The sequence below is a fragment of the Hordeum vulgare genome, chromosome 6H (assembly GCF_904849725.1).
Source record: "Hordeum vulgare subsp. vulgare chromosome 6H, MorexV3_pseudomolecules_assembly, whole genome shotgun sequence".
Lineage (NCBI taxonomy): Eukaryota > Viridiplantae > Streptophyta > Magnoliopsida > Poales > Poaceae > Hordeum > Hordeum vulgare.
In genome coordinates, this window is record NC_058523.1 from 511,394,266 (window position 1) to 511,411,887 (window position 17,622).

The 17,622-nt window shown below is 46.6% G+C and overlaps 1 protein-coding gene across 1 annotated transcript; it reads right to left on the bottom strand.

The window, feature by feature from the left end:
* Window positions 1-6,903: 6,903 nt before the first annotated feature.
* Window positions 6,904-14,197, bottom strand: LOC123400959 (probable histidine kinase 6). The gene is made up of 11 exons (XM_045094673.1): window positions 13,027-14,197; window positions 11,827-12,060; window positions 11,535-11,704; window positions 10,986-11,204; window positions 10,726-10,912; window positions 10,588-10,639; window positions 10,275-10,504; window positions 9,983-10,081; window positions 9,121-9,833; window positions 7,748-8,230; window positions 6,904-7,563 (listed from the first exon to the last, which is right to left on the bottom strand). Exons 1-11 carry the CDS (start codon window positions 13,336-13,338, stop codon window positions 7,302-7,304), a joined length of 2,961 nt encoding a protein of 986 aa, XP_044950608.1. The 5' UTR covers window positions 13,339-14,197; the 3' UTR covers window positions 6,904-7,301.
* Between the last annotated feature and the right edge of the window lie 3,425 nt (window positions 14,198-17,622).

Sequence of the window (17,622 nt, forward strand, 5' to 3'; positions counted from 1 at the left end):
CGGTTATGTAACCCCTATAGCCATGGTATTGAAGACTCTACAGGAACGTATCTCCACTAAAAGACAAGAAGCACAATCCATCTGTACAACATATCTGAATATCTGTAATTCTGAATAACAATGTTTTGTACCAAATATTTTATTAAAAACATCTGCACACAAATAGACGCTACATAAATGTTTTACTTCACACTCTATAAGTAAGAGATGTATGGGGTGCAGCCCCTATAGGATCACTGCGGCAGAAGGTTGAAAATAACAGCAAGCTCCTGATCACGCACTTTGAAGGTTATGAGCACCGAATTGTTTACTTCAATAGACGATGCCCGAAGAAAATTACTGAAACCTTCCTTCTTGAACACCATTCTACCACCCAAGCCAATAAAGTAGGAACAAGGAATGCTCACATATATATCATCATCTTCAGAATCCAAACCAATTTCAAGATTTGAGGACCAGTCCTAGGAATTGACAAAAAATCCTTCAAACTACTCACAACCAAGCTCGGAATAACCTCACAAAAAACATCAGGTTATATGATGTTCAGCTCTCAAATTTTAAAAAATAAATTCCAAAGCTCAACATACATAAATAACAAATAAATAAACAGTAACCAAAAACAAGCTCACCATATGTTGATCATTAACATTCATGGACGTAATCCTGTGAACAAAAAGAAAACATAATATGTAGTCATCATCAAAGAGCTATCGCGACATGACATACATTTGATGATAATTCAAAGTGACACCACGACTATAAAAACAACTATCAACAAGTTCCCTCCGAGTTTCACTCAGATTTTCAAGAGCTACAAAAAATAATTTCACAAACTGAGCAAAACAGAAAAATGTATAAACTGAAACAAAACTAAAAATCAGTCCAACAAATAACTTACCAACACAGGGTAGAGGGAACAACATAACACCATCCCGATGAAAATCGACACTAATCATAGTTCCATAGTGCTCAAGCCTAACAGTCATAATGTCATGATGACGGAGACCATAATCATTCACAAGTTCTTCTCACGAAGAACCATGAAATTTTCTGCTCGTCCGACCATGTCTAAACAGAACATGGTATAAGTTACCCTCACTGTTGTGAAGAGCAAGATCAACATCTGTGTCACCCCTCCAAATAGCTAAAGCTCTGCACTCCTCAATGTACCGAGCAAGATGTGATCTAACACTGCACGGAATATACTACAACAAGAATGGAAGCAAATATCATAATCATATAAACAAAAGCATTGAAATACATTCCAAACAAAACAACAACATCAACAAGATTCTTACAACACGCCTTGAACAGCTACGATCCAGCACCACAGTGAACACAAACGCACAAGAATCAAAGGAAGAATAAGGGTCACCTGCAGCTCGGCAAAAGGGACAAGCCATTACCTACAGAAGGACGGTGAACAATAAGAAATCATTCCACCTCAGAATTGAAAGTTGACATTTGATCGTGTTGGAAGTCCCCACTCGTAATTTCCCCTGAAATCTCAATTTCCCGGAAATATAATGGGAAAAACGAAATCAGGAAAACAGGAAACAACGGGGCGGTTTACCAGGGACAACCACTCCGACCCGACGACGACGCGGCCACGAAGGAAGGTCGACGACACCGGGACGGACGACGGCACGCAACCACAACGAGACGCACGACAGCAACACCGCCGCAGCAGGACGGACGACGGCAAGACGACCACAGCAGAGCGAATGGCGGCAGCGAACGACGGCGGCGAGACGGGACGAAGAATTTCTGAACAAATAGATCGGAGGATTACTAGAAAACCTAAATTGTTCAGGGGCTTAATTGCTAAAAGGAAAAACCAGAAAAAGAGAAACCGGAAACCGGAAATAACGGGACTCTTCCCTACGCGACAAGTGTCACGCACGGAGCGCTGTTGAAAGGTCTCCAACGCGCTCTGAACGCGACACTTGTCGCGCGGAGGATACACCCCGCCTAATCGTTGCGAGGTGTACTCCCTAACTAGTGATTTCGGATTTTCCGCTGCTAGGAGCCTCGTAATGTTGCATATGCGACAAAGGGGCACCACCAGGCCCACATCAGGTAGGACTACATAGCCTGTTTTTGCTCCAGTTTGAGGCCCATTTCTCGGTCCGCCACAAGTGTTGCGAGGAACAAAAACTACAAAAAGTATATGAAGCTAGTACTAGCAGCATAATCTGATTTAGGGCTCCTTTAGTATGGTGCATCACACTAGAACATGTTCACTGGATGAAATAAAACATTTGATTGAGTACACGAAGACCTGACTCGCACGCCACGATTAAAGCTACCCATAGCCTAGCTCACTAGAAACACTCGAATCGGCTGTTTCTACCAAGTCGTGTTGAGTTGAGAGTAACGTGGGACACGACATATACAACGGTGCAAGGGAAATCGGGCACAGATGGCGGAAGACAATAACCGACCGACATGGAATGATGCAAAATCCATTGTCATTGACGACGACTCAAATATGCGGAAGCGGCGGTATTAGCGACGACTTCAATCATCAGCAACAGGGCATGCTTAGGGAAACTCCGACGCACGACTCCATCCAGATGTCCATTTGCCCGGACACGTGGGCCAGTGGCCCCTAACATGCGGGAGCGCGTGGTCAGAGGCGGCTGCATTGGAGCATGCACCACCCCTTCCCATGGCAGGGACAGTGACGAGGGCACGTTGTGCATGGGCTCCGGCATGCACACGAACATCTTCGTCAAGGACCACCTGTGGCCGACCAGCACGGGGTTCCACGGCGTGGTCTCCTCCTTCTCTTGTTGCTGATGCACGCCCTCCATGTCCTCCTCTTTCACCATGGTGTTGTACTCCACGATGGCGATGTCGACGGCCGTGAATAGGGTTATTATTTCTTGGAGGCCCTCCCACTTGGCCTCGTCGTGGATGTTCATGGAGTCCTCCATGACCTATCTGACCAGCCCTTCCTCCTCCTTGGTCGTCATTGGAGCGGGTCGTGGCGGGGACGACAAAGGAAACGGCATCAGGCTAGGGTTTAAGGTGTGTCGAACTTCAAGGAGGCAAAGCCTGGCCGAAGTGGGGAAGTGGAAGTGTAGACTTCCATCGGTCCACGGCTTTCTTATAAAGAAGGACGACGACCGCTCGACGGGGTGGTTGTCAAGTGGGTCTGCGGCGTACATGCCGGTGGTGGGTTGTGGATGGATGGCTGCCACACGCGCTCAAGACGAATGCAAAGTGGGCGCGTGGACATTCGTTCGTCATCCGTGTGGGATTGAAAATAGGACTGTACCGACGCGAACGGGATAAAAAATGTGAATTTTTCGCGCGTTTTGAATGGGTCGCGCGTTGGTTATTCTCATCGATCCGTTTTGATTCAAACGGATGTACGCGGATGATTCGGGATCCTGGGTTGGAGTTGGCCTTATTTCCTGGATCTGCCTTTGTGTGCGCCAAGGATTACCTTCAGTACAAGGATTTTCTACCGTGTCCCGTGCGTGCCCGGCACCTCCCCTGCATTTGCATGCATGCTGAAGGGAGGCTGGCAGACGGAGCAGTAAACCATGCGTTGCATCGGAAGGTTCGCCGCCCGCGGCCGGACAAGCCTGTGCATCCCAGCTTCCGCTTCCGTGCCAGACGCCATACGGGAAAGCTGTCGATTCGACTGCAGGCTTGCAGCGCTGCAGACTGCAGTGTACACGCTACAGGCAGGGGCACTGCGCACTGCTCGCACGAATTAAACGCGCCTGCCATGCACGGTCCCGCCGCGGCGGACAAAAGAAAAATCAAACACCATGCCAGAAGAAATGCAGTACTGATGCTGCCCTGCATTTCATATAAAAAAAATACTCCCTTCGTCCTTAAATAACTGTCTCAAGCTTACTACTTCCTTTGTCATAAAATTAGTGTCTCAAGCTTAGTATAAATTTATACTAAAGCTAGTATAAAGTTAAGACACTTATTTTGAAACGGATGAAGTATAATTTTATACTAGTGCTATTATAAAGTTGAGACATTTATTTTAAGACGGAGGAAGCAGTACCAATACAAGTAGCGCGCTTTGGATCTCGGCTCCATAGAGACTGAATTTTTGAAAAAAAAAATGGTTTTAAAGGAATCTGAAAAAAAATGTAAAAGTAAATAAGGATGTGAGGTGTATATGTGTAAAATTTTAAGATGAAATACGTTGAAATGTGACATATACAAAAAAATCATGATCTGAAAAGATGAATAGTGTCATGTGATAAATAACCTTAATTTTTTTACACATCCCTCATTTAACTTTTTCGTCCTAAAAAAGTATAAACTTATGCATTATGTCTTCATGTACATCTATATTTTAAAAAATAAAAAATAAAATTTTAAATTTAATTAGAAGCCTCCATGGAGCTCAGCTTTCAAAAGCAACTTCTCTAACAATACACTCATCCAACCAGATGCATCTCTATGTCGTCGCCACACGGTATTTGTGGTAAGTAAATTCGGATTTAAAATTACGTCAACATGCTTTAGGTTGTTAGGTAATAAAAACCCTAAAAGACTGCATTTTGTCGGTCTATACATTTCCCAGCAAATACAGAATCTCTTGCCTCCTTTTTTAACTCTGAACCCTCAAGCCTCCAATTCTCTCTCCACCGACGCGGCTGCAACGTTGTCCCCAACCCAGTCTAGGAGCTCTGCCTCGCCACCATTTCTTCTATCAGAAAATCGACATGCATGAATTACTTTTACACGCAACTTAGACAATCTACCGTCATGGATATTAAATTTCGACCCTTAAACGCCCAGGCGGGTCTATGGGGATTGGCCAGGCACGTTTCATTCGTCTGCTCTCACATTCACGTTTCTCATATCTGAAACCTCAATCTCATGCAACCCATGCAATGATGTGTACATAAATGCGAGGAACGCACTTAATTCATCCGATACAGTTCAAACTCATACTTCCTTTATTTTATATACAAAGCCACAAACCAACATTACAGGTATTAAGACAAAAATTAATGTCTTTTAAGTCAATGTTACAAGACAACTTGTCTCCTTGTTTATCATGTAAATTAATGCGTATTTTTCTTTCTCATGCATATCAATTCAATGATCTCACTCCTGCATACATGCAAAGGATAATTAATGTCCTTCTTTGCTACTCCTTCCGTCACGGCGTGCGTTTCCAAAATAGATAAAGTTTAAGGCGCGAAAGCAATTATTTTTATTAATTAGTACTAGTACTACTCATGTATGTGTCCTTCCTATTTGTTGCTCATGCATTAGTACTATGATTTTCTCAGTTGATTAGGCGTATTAGCATCTACACCTGCTACATCTCACAACCAATCGGTGACTACCTTGGTCCCAGAGATTTTTCAACCGTGCCTTCTAAACCATGAGGCCTCGTTTGGTTAAGGGGGATTGGAGAGGTTTTGAGAGGAAAATCCCCGGGAGGGCCAAAAACCCCACACATCCTCGGGCGCCCATTTGGTAGGAGGGGTTTGCTTAGCCCAATCCCCTCCGTTCCCCTTCAATCTCTTCCTATCCATGTGTTTTAAAACCCTCCTCAGGGGACTAGTGGAAGCAAAGCTCCGGGAATTTAAGAGGATTCACCCAATCCTCTGAAATCCCTCCCTCTCAAAACCTCCCCGACTCCCCTTAACCAAACGAGGCCTGACGGAGGGAGTAGTATTACAATGCAAACACCATTAATATTACATCGATTAGTGTTAATGACCTTGTATATATGCAAATTATAATTTTGATAGTGACATTGTATATAAAAATGAAGGGAGTACTACAAACGTAGATAAAATATTAAAGTTCCTTGGCGGATAGTGCAATCTCATTGTTAAAATATTAAAGTTCCTCGGTGGACGGTGCAAACTCATACTACAAACGGCTAAAAACGTAGATAAAACATTGAAAGGCGGAGGGAATCACCGTTTCCTCGTCAACCCATTCCCGTTGCGATCGCGGGTGCGGATGTGCGCCTCTGTACATGTAAGCGTCGGCATGCGGCGGTGCGTTGTCGTCATCAGAGCTGAAACAGAGTTGTTCGTCACGTCGAAGCACCTTTGGCCTGTCACCCTCAGGAGCAGGCACTCCTGCTCGTTCGCATGCTGGGCCGCCTTCACTTGATCGTCGCCTCCTATAACAGCTCAATGGCGAGCCGGAGAGTCTTGGCATTCCTGCAGCGCGTCGTGCATCTGTCTCCGCCGTTGTGAGGGATGGGGAGGACGACTTCGTTGTCGGGCGATGCAGACCCGAAGCTGGCATTGCGCCTTGGTAAAACAGAGCATTTACTCCTGGTTGTACATGCTCTTACTCCTGGTTGTACATGCTCTTGCCACTACTCCGGGACAGACGCACCAAGAGTATTTTCTTACCATGCTTGGAAAATGTGTCAATTTATGCCTTGTTCACGGGTATGAAGAGGTTTGATAGGGATTAAATCCCTCGTAAGTCAAAATTCCTCTCAAACATCCCCAATCCCTATGATGAGGGGATTAACGGAACATCGCCTTCCAGAGTGATTCCTGACCTATCCTGCCAGGGACCAAGTCGAAGGCTCTATTATAGATTTCCTAAAGGCTCTATTATAGATTCCCTGTGCTCATGTGAACGGCCAGCCCGTAGATCTAAAAAGATCCATAAAAATGATCAGAAAGTATGTTTGTCCAGAAAAAAAACTCGTTCATGAGACCTCGAAGTCCCACGTTCCAGCCTGCATTATGCCAGCAGGTCCCACCCCCAATTTATTGAGTCACCCTTATCTTTAAAAAAAAGGACGGAAGGGAAAATTCTAGAAAATACCCACAGAGGGGAGGGGAGCAGCGGTTTACCTACACCGAACAGTTTGCATCAGAAGTTGCAAGATGATCATCAGTACGAACCCCCGGCAGATAGACAGGAGACAACCCAAAACCCCACCACACCTTTTCTTTTCAGCGGACTCTGAATCTCGGGGGAGTGCAGCACAGCACAGAGATGTTATATATGTTCAAAGAATGAACAGACATGAGATACAACATCATACATCTGCCTACTACCAACAGCAAACCAAGAAATCCTAATCTACCTAATATATCTCGAGCCACCTCCTTCGTCTTCCCCCCTGAGCAGCAGCAGCAGAAATGCATGCCCACCGCGGCGCGCATCGTCATTTACCTCGGCCTGCAACGAAGTTCACTAGCTCAAGGCGCCTTCGACTTCTCATCCAAAGTGTTGCAGAGATATATCCATGTCAGGTTTGTAAGAGTCAAGTCAGCTTGGCTTCGCTTCAACCAACGAGGCGTCGGATCCTGTTTCGATCGATCAGATCATGAGGCCGAATCAGTTGTTCCCACCACTAATCTGGAGACTGCTTGGTATAGCTGCTGCTCGTCGAACGGTTTGGACACATAGCCATCCATCCCCGATTTCATACACTCTTCATAGGTCGCCTGAATAACATCGGCGGTCATTGCAAGAACAGGCAAATGCCACTCAACAAATGTTGAACCTTCCCCTGAACTCGGCTGCTCTCTCTTCTCCTCGTTTGCTTTCTTCTCCATTTCTCGTATTTGTCTAGTTGCCTCGAACCTGAAGAGTACATCACATTGATAATCAGCGGTCGATAAGGATGAGATACTATCGGGCAATAAAACATGACACATAATGCCTAGAGAACATAATTATAACTTCCTTCCTAAGTGAAACCAAGCAAATAACAGTTTGAAGAAGAGATAAGGTTTGGCAGCAGAGTAATGAGTACACAGATTCATACCCATCCATCTCAGGCATTTGGACGTCCATAAAACATGCATGGAAGCAATGAGGAGGTTGAAGTAGGGAGATAGCATCCTTGCCACTTTCAACACAATGAACCTTGGCACCATACTTCTTGAGCGCGGCTTGAGCAACCCGTAGATTTACTTTATTGTCATCTACAACCAATATATTCTTCCCAACCAACAGGCTACGCAGAAATGAGGGCCTGTTTTGATTTTCCTTCCTTACAGGTATATCTACTTTTAGCAACTGTTGAAGACAAGAAGCGATTGTGCTTGCTCTTAAGGGTTTACACATCACAGTATTGAACGTGGATCCATACTTGTCCTTGTCAGCTTCAGATGTGACCAAAAGAATTAGCTTGGGCAGCTCATGCGCCCGACCATTCATCCTGAGTGTACGTAGACGATTCGATAACTGAATATCCGCCTCAGGCCTCCAGATGTCATTCTCAATAAAAAGCATGAACGGTTTTTCTCTACAAGAAAACGAAGTAAATGGAGAAAAGGACTAAGCAGTTGTCGAAGAATAATTTATGGTACATGAATAGAAGTACTTAGTATTGAAGATTAGTTCTGGTCCTTCACAGGTCTTATATTTTTACTTGAAAAGATCCACTGCTAGACAAGCACCTGCTCTGCCAAGTCTACCACATCCATCCACATGGCTAGAATCTAAACTGAGCCCGATTCCAAAAGGAAAAAAGTAGTCTAAACTGAGCTTCTTACTAACACGTTGTAATCTCAGCCTCTCCAATCTCTCAATCTTGCACACCCTCCGTAAACTATTATAAGAGTGTTTAGATCACTGAAGTAGTGATCTAAACGCTCTTATATTAGTTTAAGGAGGGAGTACTATATATAAATCCCCACTGAGGTGGAATACATTGCACAGAAATTGCTTCATTCTTGTTTTCTGTCATTTGTCTAAGAATCTTTTCGATAGAGGGCGCTTTATCTTTGTCTGTATGTATTTGACTCACTGAGATATTCTGGTCATTCAATTAACTACAACTTGCCAAACACCCTGCGAGACTGCCTCCCTACTCCTGATTAATACGGGAAACTTTAGCCTCTCAGAACACATGTGAAAGCTCCTCTTGTATTAGTGATAAAAATATTACGTTTGGAAAATTGCACTTCCTACAAAACTATCACCTGAAAGTAGTGTAAATCCTTCTACCTCCCTACCCCTGGTTAATATGGGAACATTAGCCTCTCAGAGCACATGAGAAAGCTCCTCTTGTACTAGTAATAAAATATCATTTCCTATATAGCAATATATCAGTTTAGCTGTTATTTGCCCTCTATTTCTAAAATTCCAGTGATAGGTTCTGTTAGGAACTGAAAACAACAACAGAAAACTCACCTCGACTCTGTTGCGCCATTTTTCCCAAAGGCTTGAATTGCCATACTCATATTATTGACCACTTGAACAATTATTCCCAACCTGTTAAGGTGATATCTTGTCACAGCACTACGCACAGGTTTCCCGTCTACCAAAATCGCCTTCATTCCCCTAAAGGCAGTTGGTAGTGCCTCAGACAAGCTCCTCTCTGAATCACATGAAGTATCTTTGGATGCACGCTTCACAACCGCTGAGAATGTAAATGTACTCCCAATTGAAGGACGGCTGGTGAAACTTATTTGCCCACCCATAAGTTCAGCCAAACATTTGCTGATGCTTAAACCAATACCAGTTCCACCATAGTTCCTTGAAGTTGAACTATCTGCCTGCATAAAAGGAGTAAAAACACGATCTTGTGCATGCAGTGGGATACCAACACCTGTATCCTCAATGCTTATCATCAAGGTCACGTGATCAGAATCATTCTGGCTAGATTTTTTACCCTCTGGCTCATCAGAAAGTAACTCCTTATCAGAGAGCAGCAGCTTAAAATATTCCCAGCTATTTCGTTCATCCGCAGCTTGAAACCCACTCAAAGTATTGAAGGCACCATTAGCTGTAGACTCAACTTTACAATCTTTCCCATGGAGGTCTCCATTGGGGACTCGATTAGCTTCCATAGTTGAGTTCTCAGCCAAAGAGACCCGCACAAAAACATGACCTCGTTCTGTGAACTGGACAATTAATAATGAATGAATTCAGAACAGTTTATTGATGTTTTTATAACAGAATTGTGTGTAGAAAACAAAAGGTCAACATTATTCAAAGTTGCTAAGTGTGCAATAAACAGAAAATGCTATGATACCGAAAGATGACTGCTTACTTTGACTGCATTGCCCACTAAATTTGTCAGTATCTGTCGAAATCTCCAAGGATCTCCGGTGACAAGTTTTGGAACGTCGTCACTCACAAACACTGCAAGCTGTAGCAATAAAGGAAATATTAGGAAATAATATGCTACAGGAAAGGAGGTATATAGAAGAATGGCATTTATGGAATTGTATCGTGTGTTTGCGCTCGACTGCAAACAATCACTGCAGGCAGTCCACATCCATTAGGACTACGAAAGCATTGGAAAAAATATTGAATCCTTTATCCTTTTAATAGTAAGATACCTCTATGCACTTTGCTCTTAACTTTGAGGCAAACAAAGAGATCACATCATCCGCCAGCGTTCGCAAGTCAAAAGGCACTTCCTCAAGTTCCAACCTTCCAGCTTCAAACTTTGCTCGATCAAGGACATCATTGATCAGTATTATCAACGCTTTGCCACAATCCTGAGCGGTCTGAGCAAAATCCTTCTGGGTCATAGTCAGATCTGTCCCCAAAAGCATGTCCAGCATTCCTACAACAAAAAGGAAAGGTTTTAAGATGGCCTAGTCCTCAGAGTGGACATTATGTATGTAACCGAAAGTAAGATATTCATACCAAGGACGCCGTTCATAGGAGTTCTAATTTCATGTGATACAGTTGCCAGAAACTGCAAAGAAGAAAAGTTGCATCAGTATATAATTCTTATGTACAGAAGAAAGGCAAGTAGCCTAAGCACATAAATAAATGTCGAACCTGAGACTTTGCAATATCAGCAGCTTCTGCTTGAAGTTTGAGCTCTTCCATTTTTCTACAATCCTCTGAAACTTTGTCATACCGAGACCATGCAGCACAGATTATATACCCAACAAGCATCCATATGACAAAGCAGCCCATAGGATTACTAATAGCAGACCACGGCATTGGAGGCTCTTGCCCATACCTGCACAACTTACCAACATTAGTGGACGGACAATGAGCCAACAAAGTTAGTGTCACAGGAAGAAGCTACTAACCTGCACCTCATTTCATGCTTCCTAAACGGATCTCCAAAATCAAGCATGCTAACATGCAAGAGGTCCACTTTATTATCTGGAGTTTGAGATCCATACATGGCCATAGGTTCTGAAGCATTTGTAACATCATACACATTCACCAATATATCCTGATTGCCAGCAAGTTTATTCAACAAATTTTCTACAAGTGACTCCACATCAAAAGCTCCACCAAGATAGCTGTCAGTGGGGATTCGATTAGATTAGAGTCACGAGGCCGCACTCACAAAATAGTTAAGCATATGTTCATATTATATTTCTGGTCTAAAATTCTAAATATGTTGGGCTATCACACTAGAAAGGAACTTTTTATTACTGAATGAGACAAAGGACACTAAGGTAATATATACGAATAATGATACATTAATGCAGGTTCTCTAGGTCATTGTATACTATGTTGAATCAGCTGCTTTGATGCATTGAATTACTGTATGGCCAACACTAAAGAAATGACATGCAAATACAGGTTTTATGGGTCATCATATTTGAAAGACAGTCCAATCATCTCACCCAGCAGTTGCTTCCACACGTTGCTCAACTGATGCATCAGCAGGTAGATCAGGGCGATACACTGCGAAAGTGAGTACTACCCCCAAGTGGTTTGACCCAAGAAGCCGAAATGGGTTTGTCAGCACAGGTTTGCCAGTTTCCCTCGCACGCAAGATGTTTTCTCGATCCTCCTACATGTGAAACAAACAGATTATTTACACTGAACGAAACTTAAACTGGCAACTCAACGTGTCCCCTGCCCTCAATGAACTTCACCAAACGTTAGAAACCATCATGCAATAAGAAACCACACCTCCCCAGACATCATATCCATGCGCGCAAGGTAGGAGACTGTATCCTGGGAGAAAATCACCGGGGCATACTCCTCTTGGAGAGGTGCAGCCTCTCGATTCATAGTCCTCATAATCCATCCATGCTGTCTTTCAAACGTTTCCTTCTCATGAGGGAAGAGGCGCTGTGCATATGCTACCCCATTTAGCAGTGGACGCTCGAATGATGTCCTTGCCGTGTACTTCGCAAAAGTATCCTGCAGCAAACATTTTTACCAAAATTTATTAAGAGTAAAACACACCAGCAGCAAACTGATAGATTTAAGATTGAATGACCAAGAGCATCCAAGAAAGTAAGAACAGATAAAGTTAAAACTGCACTTGATCCATGTGATTTTTTATTATAGCAAAAAATAAATCATCAACAAACCAGACACTCAACTAGGGCCATTATCTAAAAAAAAAAAGATGGCAACTAGGGCTACCAACCAAATTAGGACGCTACTCATTGTTGCTTGTTGCAACAACCAGAATGTGGCTTCAAATACCATATTGCCTTGCCAAGGTACTCCTAAAAGTCTAAAGCTACCACTTAATCAACAAAAGCAGCGGGCTCGGAATTCCCAAAAGAGGGCACCTTTAGGGGAGTATTTTAAGAGAAGAAAGTAGGATCAAGAACCCATCACCGGACAACCGCAGCCAGCACTGCATTGCTATGCTACGCTGGCGACATTTCTCAGCATAAACAAAAAGAGTCGGTCAAGCATTGCCTAAGCCCAACCATTAACCACTCCAAAAACAAACAAAGCAATGTTCTTCTTCGTGTTCTTGTACCAGCTTAGCAGTTCAGAGACGTCTCTGACTGTGTCTTGCAGCATAGAGAAAAAAAACGCAACCGCTGCAAGAGTGCCACATATTCATATTCAAAGATCAAGAGGCCCACAACGAACCGACTAAAACAATAATGTGCCGCTAAACGACTAGCCTGCAACTCTGTAAGCATCGAGCCACCACGAGGAAATATGCTTTTTTTTAAATGCAACAACAACCATGTTTACTTGTACTAGTAGTTGTTTAGGATTTCTGGAGCCCGCCATTGCCGCAGGATTGGAAGCACGCGGCGACATAGGAATGAATGAAGGAATGAAGGAATGGAATGCATGAATCGAGGAAGGGGAAGAAACAAATCGGCGGTCCCTGCTAGCAGTATGTTGGTTGCTCACCTGGTCGATGGCGGAGGGGTTCTTCTCGAAGTGGAATGTGGAGATGAGGATGGCGAGCGCGTGGACGTGGTTGACGGTGACGCCGAACTGCTCCTGCAGCATCCTGGCCCGCTCCTCGCACATGTTGACGAGCCGCTGCTCGGCGCGCTCCATGGTCTCCCCGCGCAGCTGCCAGTGCACGGAGGCCGAGCAGGCCACCGCCGCCGCCACCCAGGCGACGGCCGCCAGGCGCCTCCAACCTCTCCTGGCCGCGTACTTGCCCATCCCTCCCCCCTTGTCCTCCATGCCCCCCGATTTACTGCTGCTCCCCATCCCGCGCAATGCGCAACATATGCTTGTGGGAATGCGCGACGACCACCGGCCTCGGCCCCGGCCCCAGCGAAAGCGAGCACTGGTACGAGTACCCAGGAGAAAACAAGTGCTCCCAGCGGGAGAGAGCGGGGCCGCGGCGCGGAGGGGTTGGGCTGGGGTTGGGCGGAGGAGGCGGCGAGGGAGCGGGGGGCCTCCTCAAAAGAGCCGAAGCTTTCGCGAGTCCCCAGCCGAGACAGCGGCGCTAAAATAATTAGCCCGCCCGCTCGCTAAACCTGCATTAATAAAATCCGGCTTCTTTACTCCACTGCTCCTCCCCTACCTCCGGCCGCTGGGCTGGGCTGGGCGGGCTCGCCGTTGGCTGCCGAAACCGATTAAAAAATTGGGGAGGAATCCCACCAGGCTGCTACCCCTAAGCTTTTCTCTGCGGGAAATGTTCGGGGCGAGGCCCGCCGCGTGGCGTCCCCCGGCAAGGCAATTAAGCGGCGGTCGCGGCCCTCCTGCGATGCTGGAGCGGCGGTCGCGGGCGCGGCGAACGAAGCGGGAGCTGGCTAGGCTGGGGCGGAGGCGCGTAGGGGCTCTATTTGGCGGGTGGGCGGAATGGGGAGGGCGGAAGGCTGGCCTGGCGGAGATCGACGGCCGCGCGCGGCGGCGGAGCTGGACGGGCGCTGCCGCTGCGGCCTACTCCTCCTGCTGCCGCTGCTGCTGATCTGCTGGAGCTGGAGCCTGGGGAGAGAGCTGCGGGCGGTGGGGAGTGGGGGCTCGGCGTGGTGGCGATCCCGCGACAGCGACCGTGGCGGGGGAGGAGGGAACCAGCGGAGAGGGAGGGAGGAAGAAGGCGGGTGGGGTGGGGTGGCTGCTAGCAAGGTAGAGCCAGCCAGTAGGAGGAACAGGGGGGGGGGGGGGGGTCTGCCAACTGCGGAGTCCTTTTGGGTCACGTGGCGCGGACAAGCGGGGGCGGAGTGCGGGGTGGCCGAACCCACCCGTGGTCCGCGTCCGTCTGGGTCGTCTGGGTCTGCGTCTGCGTCTGCGTCTGCGTCTGATCCACACACAGAGGGACACACACAAGGCCAGAAGCAGAAGCAAAGCGGCCGGCCCCCTACATCGGTCTCGGGCGGGGTCTCCTTTTTGTTCCCTTGCCTCATCTCGTCGCCCTCGTGGCCGTCGTTTCCTTTCTCCCTCGACACGCAAGCTAAAGTAGTCCCGTTACAGCGATGGACGGATGTACGGAGCGGTCACATCGCGAAACGACCGAAGTGTCAGCATGTGTGGGTTTTCCTGTGTATACGTGATTGAACACCGAAATGTTCATGCAGGGGGGTTTATCCATCCGTTCAACGCAAAGCACGGCGCCTCGCCTCCACCTTAGAGCAACTCCAATCCTGGGATCCAAACCGACGTGTTTTATCCGTTTGAATCGGTTCGTTCGTTTCTTTTAAATGGATCGACCGTACGTCCAACATGTCATTCCATTTTTCATCCGCGCGGTAAACTTATGGTTATTATTTTAACGCTTTGATAAATATTACATAAAATAAAATTTATTTATAGATTAATAAATATCCAATACTACATCATAGTTTAAGAATTACAAAAATATCTCATAGTCGATACATTTAAAAAAAAAGGTTACTGATACATCTGCTGGTTACCGACATGAATCTATATATGTTCAATCAAATTATTTTGCGGCTGCATGTGAGTATCCCAATTACGCATTTTATGATGAAACTTGACGAACTGTGCAAACTTTGACTCTCCTCCATGCTCACACACAACATTATCACCCTCAAACTCAAATCCTAGATCACAGGGACGTTCTGAATGCTCATCATCAATGATCATGTTATGCATGATCACGCAAGCTGTCATCACTTTCCATAGTTTTTTCGTGCTCCATGTTCTAGCAGGATATCGAACGATGTCCCATCGAGATTGAAGATCGCCAAAGGCACGCTCTACATCTTTCCTAACACTCTCTTGCTCTTGGACAAATCTCTTTCTCTTCTCTCCTACATGATTGGAGATTGTCTTCCCAAGGGTAGACAAGTTGGATAGATATCGTCACCTAGATAGTATCTATTGGTGTATTGGTGGCCACTGATCTCAACATTGACCTCTGGGCAATTGCCTTCTGCCATCCTAGCAAACATCGGAGAGCGCTGGAGCACATTGATATCGTTGTGAGATCCGGTCATACCAAAGAAAGCGTGCCAAATCCAGACATCTTGGGAAGCCACGACCTCAAGTATGACAGAGCAAGCTCGAACATGGCCCTTATACTACCCTTGCCAAGGAGAAGGGCACTTCTTCCACCTATAGTGCATACAATATATGCTACCAAACATCCCCCGAACACCCTACTAGCATTCATCGGCAACAACTGTGATGTATCGACAATTGTTGGCTCTCTCGAGTACTCTGGCCCAAACACATCTATGACAGCCGTGAAGAATCTATACATGGAATCAAGGGAGATGAGCTCACTCATCCGAACATACTCATTAATGAGATCGTCGGGGACTCCATATGCAATCATCCGAATAGCAGCAGTGCATTTTTTATAAGAGAAGCCAATCTTTCCAAGGGCATCCGTCTTGCACTCGAAATAGTTATCGTACTCAACCACCCCACTCGAACACGGTTGAAAACATGTCTAGCCATCCGAAAACGACGGCGGAACAAGTGATGTTTGAAGAGCGGATTTGGGGTCTCGAAGTAGTCTTTCCAGAGTAGGAAATAGCCACTCTCCCGGTTGCGATTCAGTGTCGATGTGTGCCCCCGCATGGAGCCCTTAAACTGTGGTCGCTCCATACTTACATGGTCATGGACGACCAATGCAACTGCCACCATCTCCTCATCATCAGATGAAGAATCATCCGAGTCCAAAAGAACGTTATAGAAAAGGTACTCATCATTGGAGCTCATTTGTATCTTGGGCAAAGCATCGAACACCTTGCGGCGCGTTGTGGAAGACTCCGACCGGAGAGGAGCCTCCCGTCGAGAGAAAGTGGCAGAGCTAGGCGGCAGTCGCAGGAGACAAGGCTGCCGGAAGGTGAGTCGGCGGGGCGAATGGCTGGCGGCGACGGCGAAAGCGGGTGGCGGGGGTGGGAGGCGGGGGCCGGGCGGGGCGGTCGGGTGATTTGGAGGTGAAGGAGGAAAAGGAGACCAGCGTACGTGTCACCGACTGGTAGGCCAGGGGAAGAGATGGGTGGGCGAGGCGCATGTCCACTTCATTTCCACGGTGACGCAAATGCCACCCAAATTTGGGCTTGGAATGGGTCGCGGACGGACAAAAAAGGGACGTGCCTCCATTTGGGTCGGCGCGTTGGGCCAACTTTTGTGTGCATGGCAACCCAAACACACACACGCGTACGAAATGGGTCGCACGATTGGAGTTGCTCTTAGCGACCATCTCCTCCCTCCCGTATCACTGCCACGGAAGTCCGGAGCTCGGGAAGGAGCGAGGGACGATGGCGGGTGGAGTCGTTGTTGGGCAATGACAGTGCGGTCCTTTCAGCGTCTACATCTCCGCACAACGTGACGATCCAAACAACATGGCATCTGTGTTGCGGCCCGACCTCAGGTGTAGCGGCCATCCTCCTCTCTCACATATGACGGTGTTTCGCTAGTACTGGTGAACCCCTTGGTTGTTAGTTGGCAATGGTGGTCCGCATGGTGGACCATCCATGCTTGTTTTGGGCGGGGGGCATGGACTGCCGGCAAAAGCCAAGTCTTGACTGTTGTCATAGCCAATGACGACGGTGTCGATCCCTTGTTGAAGGCATCGACCTTGCAATCCTCGACTCCCCTCCTAGAATGCTTTGAGGAAACCCTGTGTTCGGGCTTGCCTGAATCTGATGATGGTGGTGCTACGTGTCGTGTTCCCCCTGGGGGATAATTTTGAAATTAGGTCTCGCAGGGGAGACTATTGACCTAATGTCGGTGTAGAGGTGGTGTGGAGTGGCAGTGTAGGTGATGTAGGCTGACGGTGTGGATGGTTGGGTAAAGATTGATGGAGATGGTGGCGCTTATTATGGTCATGTCATTGTAGGTGAAGGTTTGTGTTGTATTTGTCTAGGGGTGGACACATCCAGATCGCTACGAGGGGTGGCCACATCCAGACTCAGCACTAAGGGTGTGTTTGGTTTCAGTCATAGCATGGAATGTCACAGGTCCGACCCGTTCCTAGGCCGTGTTCTCGTGTTTGGATGATAAACAATTAGGAACCCACTCGTTCCCACAAAGAGAATATTCGACCCAGGTCCGTCACACGCTCGTTCCTCC

Coding starts and splice junctions, on each gene's coding strand:
- LOC123400959 (XM_045094673.1), bottom strand. CDS start 13,338: ATGGGGAGCAGCAGTAAATCGGGGGGCATGGAGGACAAGGGGGGAGGG. Junction 10,913..10,985: donor AAGCATGAAATGAGGTGCAG/GTTAGTAGCTTC, acceptor TAAGTTGTGCAG/GTATGGGCAAGAGCCTCCAA. Junction 10,505..10,587: donor TCCTATGAACGGCGTCCTTG/GTATGAATATCT, acceptor TTTTTGTTGTAG/GAATGCTGGACATGCTTTTG.